At 35.6% G+C, this 12,752-nt stretch overlaps 1 protein-coding gene and 1 long non-coding RNA gene across 2 annotated transcripts; both read left to right on the top strand.

The window, feature by feature from the left end:
• Window positions 1–8,538: 8,538 nt before the first annotated feature.
• Window positions 8,539–10,489, top strand: LOC145740139 (uncharacterized). The gene is made up of 2 exons (XM_081995514.1): window positions 8,539–9,235; window positions 9,300–10,489. Exons 1-2 carry the CDS (start codon window positions 8,828–8,830, stop codon window positions 9,519–9,521), a joined length of 630 nt encoding a protein of 209 aa, XP_081851640.1. The 5' UTR covers window positions 8,539–8,827; the 3' UTR covers window positions 9,522–10,489.
• Window positions 10,490–10,612: 123 nt separating this feature from the next.
• On the top strand, window positions 10,613–11,035 carry LOC145740147 (uncharacterized). Its single transcript, XR_014181350.1, has 2 exons — window positions 10,613–10,752; window positions 10,795–11,035. It is a non-coding gene; the product is annotated as an uncharacterized LOC145740147 (long non-coding RNA).
• The last annotated feature ends 1,717 nt before the right edge of the window (window positions 11,036–12,752 follow it).

The following is a 12,752-nucleotide window of genomic DNA, read 5'->3' as shown; positions in this document are numbered from 1 at the left end:
TGACACTTTCTTTTGCGTTGTAACACTCCAGTTATAATGTTACACAACATTTTTTTATAGAATATAATTATTTACGTAATAAGGGCTGACCCGACGAGAAGCAGGGAGTCTTTATTCGGTCAAGGAAGTAGTTCTGTTTCAGTGTAGGGTACGTACAACGTTTTACGCACAAATTGTTTTTCTATAAATAAAACAAGAGTAATGCTCTTTAAATTTGATTTAAAAAATTTGACTATCAGTAAACATTATCCGGCTAATAATTGTACCTAGTAAATGACACTTTCTTTTGCGTTGTAACACTCCAGTTATAATGTTACACAACCTTTTTTACACCGTTTGTACACCGTTGCGATTTAACTACCTACTTCTGGATAATTGAATTATGAATTTCCAGGAATTATGTCTAGTTAATAACAACACTCAGAAAGCTTTACTGATCAATGACAAAGTTAAGAGAGAAGAAAGAACACACAGCCTTCTCCACAAAATATTTATTAACCCCTAGAGGAGCACTACCCCTCTCTTTAACATTACATGGTATAGACTTAGCTACTCAATAGTAGTCCTTAAGAGCTATAACACAAGATTGACTTTGTATTCACTTAATTCACTATCACATACCTACACTAAACTAGCTCGAAAGTTTTGATTCTTTTGATTCGTCTGGTTAGATTAGTGTTGTCCAGGAGTTAGATCCATGTTGACGTTCTGCAGAAGTCATTGTTCATCCCTTCTCGCAACTTTATTGATCCGCTGACACTATCCTCACTCAAGTCTCTGTGGAGGTCTGTTTCTAAAGTACAAAGGTGCGTCGACAATGCCCCTTACAACTTTGTTTTGAAATTGTTGAATGATGTCTACATTATTTTATCTTGAACACGCACAGAACTGGATTTCGTACGTCCATACAGGTTTACAACCTGATTTGTAATGGCTGGGCAAATTTCGATGTTTTTATAGGAGATCTCGAAAACTGTAAGATGCTCGATGACTTTTTTTGAGATGCATTTAGCGACATATTCAAAAAGTTTCTAAAAAAATGTTTCTGAGATATGCGTAAAAACCGATTTTTGCCTATTTAAAAAAAAAACATTTTTGATTGTAACTAAATATGTACAGTGCGTTCTTTTTAACGCGCAACATAGGATTTCACGTGTTAAATTTTTAAGCCTATCTTAGACCACGTTATTTTGAAACTACAGGTGTAAAACTTGATGGTATGGATGGATGATGGTCTTTAGTATCCTGAAGCTTAAGCAAGATCACCAATTCGGTCTGAAAAGTGTTTACAAACTAGCAAAAAATAATCTTTTTTTGATAAGATTTTCTTTCCATATTCCCTGTATGTATGGTAGGTGCTTGTTGTTTTTGATTCTGGCAGGGCAGATAAGAGGTAGAATGACATATTTTGGACTGCATCACGGCCCGACATTTTTTGAACGTCAAAAGGGCATTTTATGATCGTTTGGGATACTGTTTGGCTTCAGACTATCACTTCGAACAATTCATTTAGACAAATACTTCTTTTGTACTTAACCTTCTAGATATAATAAAGTTAATATTCTCATTTTGATCATCCTATTTTACTTTCTACGCCTTTTATAAAGTTATTGTTTTTCGAGTAATCACATAAAGTTGTATTTTTTTGAAATATAACGTATAATCTACTTACGCCATTAAAAAGACAATTGTTTTCTCTTTAAAATGAGAAATCACAAATTGTCTGTTGTTTTGAAAAAATTATCTATTTTGACCCAAACGGATTTGTTGATGAAAATCGACATGACGGCATGCTTAGTGTGAGGTTTGACCTAATCTCAGATCCGCCAATAGAAGGGCTTCGTCAAACCCTCATTTTGGAGACAGCAAAATATTGTCGACACATTTATTCTGGGATTAGACAAAATACTAAAATTGAATAAATAAACTACACGTGAAAATTGACTTTAAGAATAACCTTCTAAGAATTGGAAATGAACAAATAGTTTTCTTATCTGCAGAGATTGCTATTTAACCAGGATCCAGAAAATATTGTGAAAGCCCACTTCAAAGGAGGGAAAGACCTTTTGGCCATTATGGAACACTTCGCCCATGAAATAAAAAGACTCATTACAGCAAGATGCTTAGTGAATATTGGTGAGGTTGAACAAACTGTTCCAGAATGAAAAGCTAACCTCAAGGACAATCGGATCACTTAGTTTAAAGGAAAGAATAGTCATTGAGAATAGTGTAACACGCTGCATCGAGGACGTTTGGAAGACAACATAATATTGTTACGATTTTCCCGTGGGTTTACACAAAGTCAATTTAACTGAACAATTAATAAATTTATTTACACTTCAAAACACTCCGTACAATAATTAACTCAACTACTAAAAACACTAGTACAATTCCACAATTATTCCACTATTTAAGCTTAACCGCGTTCCCAAATTCACTACTACACTACACTCTCCCGCGGTAGGTCTGTTATATTCGCAAACCACGTTCTAGAAAGACCGCAAAACGCTTCGCGATTTGCTTCGAATATTCAAGATGCTTCCAGGTGTCGCTTCCTAAGTGTGGCCTACTTTAACACGCGCCCGGCCAGATATTGCGGCGCATCGGTTTCATCGAGTATCGAGCATAGTAGGCCCAAACCGTAACACTGCCCCCCTCTTAAAGCTGATCGTCCCGATCCGCTTCATCTTATCCCTGGTATTTCTTGAGTCTGTCCAGATGGACAATTTTCATCTTGCCTTTGGGACTGCGTTGGACTCTGCATGCGACGTCGTTTAACCTTTTTACCACATTGTAAGGTCCCTCCCAGTGTCGTTGCCATCTTTGACTTAATCCTTTGGTCCTCCTGGGTTGAAACATCCACACAGCATCACCTTCCTTATAACTGCCACCAGTTGGTCTGTGGTCCAGTGTCATCTTCATACGGTTGTTGTTTGGTTTCATCTTCTCTCTCTCAAGTTCCCGAATTGTGCTGGATCCCTTCTGTAACGAACACTGGTCACACCGTTTACACCATTCCTCAACGTCCTTTCTGAAGTTAATCCAGTAAAATCGATCTCTTATTCTAGCCAAAGTCTGGTTTACTCCAAAGTGTCCTCCTCTGCGACTGTCATGTAGTTCTCGCAGCACATTCTCTTTGCAGGAATTGGGCACTATTGTTTGGTAAACAAAGCGTTTTCCGTCTGGACTTTCCCATTTGCGAGTAATTAAGTCATCTCGCAGTCGAAGCGAATTCCACTGCAACCAGTAACCCCTTACTGTTGGTTCATATCTGGAAATCTGTTGCCAATCCGGTTTCAAATCCTTCTCCAACCATCTTCTGATTACGTTCAAATCAGAGTCTGAGCGCTGCCCTTTTATTATGTCTTCCTTAGAAACGCTGCTCTTCATTCTTTTTGTAGCCTCTTTATCTGTCACCTTCGCGATTTGACCAATCCTCCAACCCTTATGAATTTGTCCTTTCCGGTACCTTAAGTCACTATCAAAAACTTGACGATCCTCTACATATCGCGGTAAATGTCTTTCCGGATTCTTCATTTCCTGCTCCTGGTTACGCCAGTTCTGCGGTGTCGGTAAACGAGACAGCTGTCTGCAATTCCAGCGATAATCTCCTTTACGTCCACAATTAAAACACGTAATGTTTCTTTTAACAGAGGAGTTCCGGTGATTTGTTCTAATGTCCTGATTTCGTCGGCACTGTGGGTTTGGAGAACAAGACCGCTGTCTGCAATTCTTTCTAATGTGTCCCGTACGTCCGCATCCATAACACTCCACTCTCGTGATCGGGCGTGATCGTTCTAATTGTGTGGACTGACTATTTCCTGATGCTGCCATTCGTTGCACTAATTGGCCTACCATTGCTTTAATTTCATCTATTAATGTAGCAACATGATCGGCTGGCGGTACTCTTTCCTCTTGAATAGGCTCTGGCTTTAAATCATTGCACGCAGCTTCAATTTCCAGCGCTCGATTCAGTAATTCGCTGTTGTTGCTCCCTTTGAACATCTTCAGCCATTTCTTTACCTCCGGATCTCGAATCCCATCTACAAAATACTGTGCCACAAGTTCTTCTTGGATTTCATCCGGGACGGCTGGGTAAGCCAGATGCACAAGGCGACGACTTTCGGTTTCAAACTCTTCTAGATTTTCACCAGTTTTCTGCTGTCTTGCCATTAATTGCGTTCGATACAGTCCTTTCTTATGTTGATCCCCATAACGTCGTTCTAATGCAGCTACTAATGCTTCATAGTTGCTTCGTTGGGCGATAGGCAGAGTCTGCAACAGCTCCATTGCAGGTCCTCGTAATGCCACTATTAGTGCTACAGCCATTTCCTCGTTACTCTATCCATTTGCATTTGCAGCGGCCTCAAATTGGAGTTGGTACATTGCCCATGAAGTTTGACCGTCGTATGTGGGAGGCTTGATCTTGTTGAGCCCGTTTCCGGTGAACACTGTAGAGCTGACTCCTCTGCTGTCAATTTTCCGCTCTAAGTCGCGTAACTTTATCTCGACATCATTTTGAATTTTATTAATGTCCTCCCGAACTTCATTTAATTTTACCTGAACGTCATACTCCATCTTTTTGAGACTATGGGTTACATACTCTTGGATTTCTGTCTTGGTCCCGGCTAGAACGTTCAATATTTCTACGTTACGCTTTTCCTGCCGCTCTCTGTCTTCTTCTTTGTCTTGTTGTCGAATCCTTTCTTTTTGTTGTCGAATTCTTTCTTGTTCTTCCTTGTCTTGTTGTCGAATACTTCCTTGTTCTTCTTTGTCTCGTTGTCGAATCTCTTCTTGTTTTTCAAGCATTGCCATAATAGCTGCAAGTTGGGCCTCCATGTTTGCACTTTGACGTCTTGTTATTGGCATAAAATAAATTTAACACACCACTGTTCCAAAAATCTCTAGTCCGGTTCTGAACACAAGTCTTTAACCCGAAGTTTAGTTCCAATTCACGTCGCACTAAAGTCTGATCGCACTTCTGACACCAATTTTATTGTTACGATTTTCCCGTGGGTTTACACAAAGTCAATTTAACTGAACAATTAATAAATTTATTTACACTTCAAAACACTCCGTACAATAATTAACTCAACTACTAAAAACACTACTACAATTCCACAATTATTCCACTATTTAAGCTTAACCGCGTTCCCAAATTCACTACTACACTACACTCTCCCGCGGTAGACACCGCGTCTGTTATATTCGCAAACCACGTTCTAGAAGACCGCGAAACGCTTCGCGATTTGCTTCGAATATTCAAGATGCTTCCAGGTGTCGCTTCCTAAGTGTGGCCTACTTTAACACGCGCCCGGCCAGATATTGCGGCGCATCGGTTTCATCGAGTATCGAGCATAGTAGGCCCAAACCATAACAATATCGTCATTCGACAGAAGTGCTGTAAACCTTCAAAAGGACCTGGACGCATCTAAATCAACAAATGGCAAAGACTGTTGAATTTATTACCTCAAAAGCCGACGTGTTTGCATATGAAAGAAATGGCAAACGGACAAGTGATGTGAAACATCGCATTAATACCGGACTAGAGCAGCCCATTCGATAACGACCTAGAAAGGTTTCCCTTTATAAGACAGGAACAGATGCACGATGCACTCCATGATTTAAGACATGATCGATAATGGAATCATTGAAGAATACAGGGTGTCCCACGACGAAAGACATCGATTGATATTGGAAAAAGTATAAATAGGAGAGTTTTGAAAATTTGGTAGGATACTGATGTGGGCATGCCCAATCCAACTAAAATATTTTCAAGATGGTTGCACTTCCGTTTATACCGGAAGTCGATCACAACTTTCTTATTTTAAATGGAACACCCTATATATTATTAAATATTTGGATTCCTCACAAAATTCTGACCAACTTTTGTATAGAATGCCCTATGCCTATCTCTAGCCGTTTTCGAAATATTTGATGTTTTTCCAAAAAAGTGACAGTTGCAACGCTCAACATATTTTTGTACTATGTTAAAACCGTATTTCATTTTGCAATGAAACTTTGGGTTATTGTAAATAAAGGATCGTTTTATTAAACTGAGGGTGCGTAATGACTCATTTGTATACAGGGCCGTCAAAAAAAAATCATTAACTTGCCACTAAAAAAAATGAAAAATCTCAAGTTTTTTAAATAGAAACCCACATTTTTTATGACGGAATCATTTTGAGCATTAAAAATTACTAAAGTTTCAATTTACTTGCCTATACCTAAATCCAACCCATTTCGTTTTATTTGAGAATAAACATTTTTTATTATAAAAATTCCAGATTTTTTGAAAATTTCTCTCTCTAATTACGTGTGGATTTATGTCACACCAGTAGTGTGAATTATGTCTATTGAACATTCCATTTTTAGTGAATTTGGCCTCGTCGCTCCAAATAATATTATTCAAAAACAATTCATCTCCATAGTGACTAGTCAGCAAAAACTCACTAAAAACAACTCTCTTTGGAAAGTCAACCTTTTTTAAGTGTTTTTTTAAGCACTAATTTAAATGAAAAAGGGTGAAATTTATGTTTCTTCAGGATCCTCTGAATTGAGCTTTTGGATATGCCTGATTCTACGGAAACTTGTCTTATTGACAAAGTTGGATTTGCAACAAAATAGCCCAAAATTGCAATTTCTACATTTGTATTATTAAGGATTGGTTTTGTTTTAATAGCTTTTATCTTCATATATCACGTATTCTTAAAATTTTCAATTATTTGCTTGACAGCTTTTGGTGATGGCTTTGGTTTTTCTGGATAACGAGCGGCAAATACCTCACATGTTCTACTCACAACTTTATCACATTCTCCGTAAATAATAAACAGATTTAAGTAATCTTGGTTTGAATAACGTAACCGCGACGGCATATTTGCAGTTGTCAAAACACTCAAAACTAGTGTTATTAACATGCTCTGCAGGTCTCCAATATCACCGTGTGTCAAAAGCATGACCAACTAGAACACCACATAATCCCAACCGTGCAGCATAATAAAAAAATGTTTATTCTCAAATAAAACGAAATGGGTTTGATTTAGGTATAGGCAAGTAAATTGAAACTTATAGTAATTTTTAATGCTCAAAATGATTCCGTCATAAAAAATGTGGGTTTCTATTTAAAAAAACTTGAGATTTTTCATTTTTTTTAGTGGCAAGTTTATGATTTTTTTTTGACGACCCTGTATACAAATGAGTCATTACGCACCCTCAGTTTAATAAAACGATCCTTTATTTACAATAACCCAAAGTTTCATTGCAAAATGAAATACGGTTTTAACATAGTACAAAAATATGTTGAGCGTTGCAACTGTCACTTTTTTGGAAAAACATCAAATATTTCGAAAACGGCTAGAGATAGGCATAGGGCATTCTATACAAAAGTTGGTCAGAATTTTGTGAGGAATCCAAATATTTAATAATATATAGGGTGTTCTATTTAAAATAAGAAAGTTGTAATTGACTTCCGGTATAAACGGAAGTGCAACCATCTTGAAAATATTTTAGTTGGATTGGGCATGCCCACATCAGTATCCTACCAAATTTTCAAAACTCTCCTATTTATACTTTTTCCAATATCAATCGATGTCTTTCGTCGTGGGACACCCTGTATAGGCAGTTTTTGATCATTTGCGGTCGTACTTGTAACGAGGAAAGATGGTTTAACCCGCTTACGAATTGGACCATACACAAGACTAAAGGAAATGTCAGAATCTTGGAAGGCCGCTGATTGTTGAACCAATTTTTCTGGCCATCGGATTGTCAACAAGCTTTAGAATTGAAGAAGCGTCTCATAACTGCATCTATTTATTGTTTATCAATTTTAGGGAGGTTTTGTTTTGGACACTGTTGCTCCTAAGTATAGTATAGGAACCGTTCTTTCGCAGTTTCAAAACAAACAAGACGTGGTCCTTGGCTATTATAAAAAAGCTGAGCTGCCGGAAAAATCCGAAAAAGCGAAATTTTTAAATATGGTTTTTATTATTTTGTTAATTTATTTGTTGAGTAGACTCATCGATCTTTTCAATCCAAATTATACGGTATGCAATTTAAAATATGGTCATATATCCGGCAACTTGCTTAGAAAAACACCAAAATGTGTTGTGAAGAGAGGGTTGTTCGAGTAATTACTGTAATGTTATACCTTTTTGTTTAATGTTTTGTTTAGTAGTTAGACATCTTACTAATCAAGTAGTAATAGAGACAGTAGGTAAATTTAATGAAAAAACAAAAAAAAAAACGATTTTTTTTTCGGATATGCTCAGAAGCATATACAATTTTTGAACCGTTAGAACGGCATATCATTAAATTTATTAATAAATTGATTAAATTGCGCAACTTTGCCCCAATTTTACTGACCGACCTCGAATTTGAAACACCCTGCACTTTAGTATTTCAAATATGTATACTGATATAGAAAATTAGTCGAATTATTAAATGAGACATTAAAGCTTTAAAATAGCTATTTATATAACCAGTTACGAAAAGTGCGATTTGGTGTAACGAATAAATGTTTGCAGGACGAGCAAAGTGAGTTCCTGCAATTTCAATGAGTTACACAATTAGACATTTTCGAAACGTGTTTTATACGTGATTTTTTCTAATTTTGGATGGTGTGAATAATTAAAGTGGTACAAACTAAGTAAATTATAGTTTCACATCCAACATCTATGTCTACCTCCCAATCCCCCACCAGTTTGTTCCAAATGAAATATCCATGGTGGCTTGTACGTGTATTGTTAATATATCAAAATATTGTTTATGTTGTAAACATTGCGAAAAATTTTGCGACAGATATTTAATGGTGCGATAATTTAACTGAAAAATGAACAACTTAGATTCAGAATTACCGAGTGATATCGAAGAGGCTGCAAGAAAAGCTGTGCTGATTCTTATTCCCGAAATATCTAAGTCGCTGTGCGATACAGCTTACGAAAGATTTGAAATATGGCTTAAATCAAAAAAGGTAAAACACATAAATGAAAAAGTTATGCTTGCTTACTTCGAGGAAAAGAGGTATCTTAAATCTTCAACATTATGGTCACTTTATTCAATGTTGAGAGCGGAGCTGTCTCTGAAGAAAGACATAGACATTAAAGGTTATTGCAGTTGGATTGCGTATTTAAAAAGATGCAGCGATGGGTATAAGGCGAAGAAATCTAATATGTTTACTAGAGACAACATGTCGGTGTTTTTAAAAGAAGCAGATGATTCCAAGTGGCTGTTAGCTAAGGTAACGCTAAACTATTACACAAAATTTCGATATAATCACTTAGATTATTATTTTCATATTTCAGGTGGTACTTATTGTAGGTGTAGCAGGTGCCTGTCGAAAGGTGGAATTAACGTTTCTTCGGAATGAAGATGTGATAGATGAACACTCGCATTTTAGAGTTAACATTCCAATCACAAAAACAAAAACATCACGTAAATTTGTCATAACGGAAGGAGGTATTGAGGAAATCAGTTTTGTAAATATACTAAGAAGATACATTAATATGCGACCAAAAAATTTGTAGCACAACAGATTTTTTATTAACTACCTACATGGTAAATACAGTATACAACCAGTAGGTATTAATAGTATTGGCCAGTTACCATAGAAAATTGCTGAATTACTTGGCTTAAAAAATCCAGGATTATTCATAGGACATTGCTTTCGAAGGTCGTCTGCTACCTTTCTTGCAGACTCTGGAGCCAATTTGTTGAAAATAAAACAACATGGGGGATGGAAATCGAACTCTGATACCGAGGGGTATGTTGAAAACTCGATTGAAAACCAAAAAAAGCATTTCTGCTAGCATTCTTGGTGAAACAAGCAGTGCCAAATTACTTGCTCTAACAACAAATTCAAGCAACAGCAAGACAAATTCGGGCATCAACATGTCGAACTGAACAAATTGTGTAATTAATATTTACAATAAATGATTTTTTAAATTGTTATGTTCCTTTTGATATAAATTGTACTTATTTTTGATTTTCACAGTTTAAATTAGTAAAAAAGAAGTTAGAAAAGCTAATAAATTGTCGTATTCATTTATTAACTAGTTAAGAAATGGTCATTTCATCACTAGTTACAAAAAGTATTACTTTTCGTAACCAGTTACGAAAAGTAGAACGTTACGTCACTGTTGTCAGTTGTGAAAAGTGCCAGTTTATATGTCAAAATTAGAAAAATAAATTTTTAAGACTCTTAATAAGTAGATTTTTTATATATGTATATCGATAGTTGTCTTACGTCGTGGGACACTCTGTATATTACCATCGTATCATATAAAGATACCGATAATCCCTGAACTTATTATAATGTCAGTTGAGTAAACAGTAACCAGCAATAATAATTATCGTTGTTTTGACTACACTGAAAACCAGTTGGACCTCGCGCTAATTTTCTCGTACAATACAATCATCATCAACTTCGCATTTTGTGAAACCGGCAGAGATTTAACATATCATCCATACAAATTTTCATATTGTCCACAAAATGGTTATATCAAATTGTGGTTTTATCATTACTGTTATTGCGTGTGCTTTACTACCGACAGGTAAGACGTGAATGACAATTTAGATGTTCAATGATATGTTTGAATTTACCTCCAGCACTTTGCATTAAATGTTTTGAATGCAATTCTGCTGAAAATCCAGAATGCGAAGGTATTAGTCCAAATGACACGTCAAGCAAGTTTTTACAAGAGTGCTCCAGTTTGACTCATAAGGGACAGCCATTTTGCAGAAAAACTGTTTATACAGGTTAGATAATTACCCATGTACATGACATAAACTTATATTCAGTTTGTTTTCAGTCTTGTCAAACCAGCATACAAGAGTGATTAGAAGTTGTGGATACATCTGGGAAAAAGACGAACGGATAGACAAATGTAAAACTGATAATGGCGATTTTATTAAAAAGAAGTATTGTTCATGTTTTTCGGAAGTGTGCAACAATGCTTTACGGAATAATGTATCGATCAAAAACATTTTACTGACAACTCTATTTACAGTTCTTATTCTAATAAAGTGTTAACAAACGTAATGGACGTAGGTAATTTATTAATATATGTTTGTAGGATTACCATACAAGTTTTTCAGGCTAAATCAAAGAATTAGCTATTATTTGTTAAAAAAATTGTTTAACAGTATTTTAATGAAATATGGTAATGTAAATGGTCGTATAAAAGACGTCGTCTGTTAAAGTAAACAAAAGTTGCGCAAAATTTATTCAGTTTGTTATAGAATTATAGGACATTTTGGCATTTTTATTTATTTATGTTCAATTATTTTAGTGAAATAAACAGCCTTTTTTACTACGAAATATTTTTTTTTTAAATTTTTTTTGGTTATTCATTAAATTAAAATCAAAATAATGAACATTTTGGACTTTTTTGCGCCTGTACTAATAATTTTGTTAAAAATCTAACTTGTTATTTAGGTTAACAATTCGGGAAATTTTTGGGCGTTTCTTAATATGTGTCATGTGTGTAAAGAAAAATCAATTTAACCGAAAATTGGATTTAATGTGTTCAATCTTCAATTAAGCAGTTCATGTGGATCATTGAAATGCCGTTGTATTTTCAATAGTAATATATTAAGTACATGTAAAATTGCCGAAAATCATGCATGAAGGTTGTTGTCCTAGAAACAGCTTCCTACAATGTGTACACTGTAATTGTGGAGATCCTAAGGAGTATCTTGCTATGTCAATAGTGAATGAGGTTTTATTACATAACCTTTAAAACATCTGAATCTTTATCACCCTGTATCTCGGTAAGAACGCATTTTCGGACACAACTTTATTACAACTTTCTGTTTAAAATCTGTTAATTCTCTAGGCATGGTATAGGTTTGGCCGTTTAACCCTGACTCACTCTATATAGTAACTAAGACTTGAACGAAATAGTCACAAGAAGGATGCAATTTTCATTTGCAGAGTGCAATTGTCGCTGTAATCAAGTGAAAGTTGTACTGTAGTTTCAATGGATGAGGGATATAGCCAACATTATCTGTTACAAAATCTGAATACTTTTCAGGGGAAGCCTCACGATTGATAAGCCCTTACAGAGAGAGTGAGTGAAACTAGAATTTGTTTTGTTTGCACAAGTTGTTCTCTCACCTTAACTGTCTCTAGACACCTTGTATTGTTCTGCCGCCAAGGGAGTTGACTTATAATTATTTATACAGCAAGTGACAAACCATTTTTTAGAGGGTAATGCCAAGTATGCACGGTGAAGAACACAACAGTACTGTATGTATGTTAAAATTTGGTTAAAATCTTTAAAAAAATTAAAAAAGGGGTTAAAACAGTTTTGAGAACAAATTAAAAATTAAAAAATCAATTATTGAACGTATATGCTTAGTTCTATAGGTAGGTTAGGATAATTTGAGTTATTTGAGGTTAAGCAAGGGCAGGGCCATATTACAAGAATAAGTAGGTTGGTACCTTTTTACTATTAGGCAATACAACTTATTAGGTTATAATATAAATAACAATAACAAGTTAGAGAAAATGTTCAAAATGTTGTTCTTGCCGTTCTATACAGATTTGTGATCTACTAAAATGACGCTTTCTCCTACACGACTTAGGATTTGAGATGTAGACTGTGGACTGTGGTAGCAGCATTCCGAATTCTGTTCATTAGACCTTCAGCATTTTGAACAGGAAATATTGGTAGACCAATGATATCCCCAAAGAAAGAAATCTAACGGTGTGATATCTGCCCTCCTTGGTGGCCAATTAACTACCCCATTCGGTC

Source organism: Ips typographus, linkage group LG1 (assembly GCF_016097725.1).
Source record: "Ips typographus isolate SLU linkage group LG1, UJ_Ityp_2.0, whole genome shotgun sequence".
Lineage (NCBI taxonomy): Eukaryota > Metazoa > Arthropoda > Insecta > Coleoptera > Curculionidae > Ips > Ips typographus.
The sequence above is the reverse complement of the archived record's forward strand: the minus strand, read 5'-3'. Positions and strand labels throughout refer to the sequence as shown.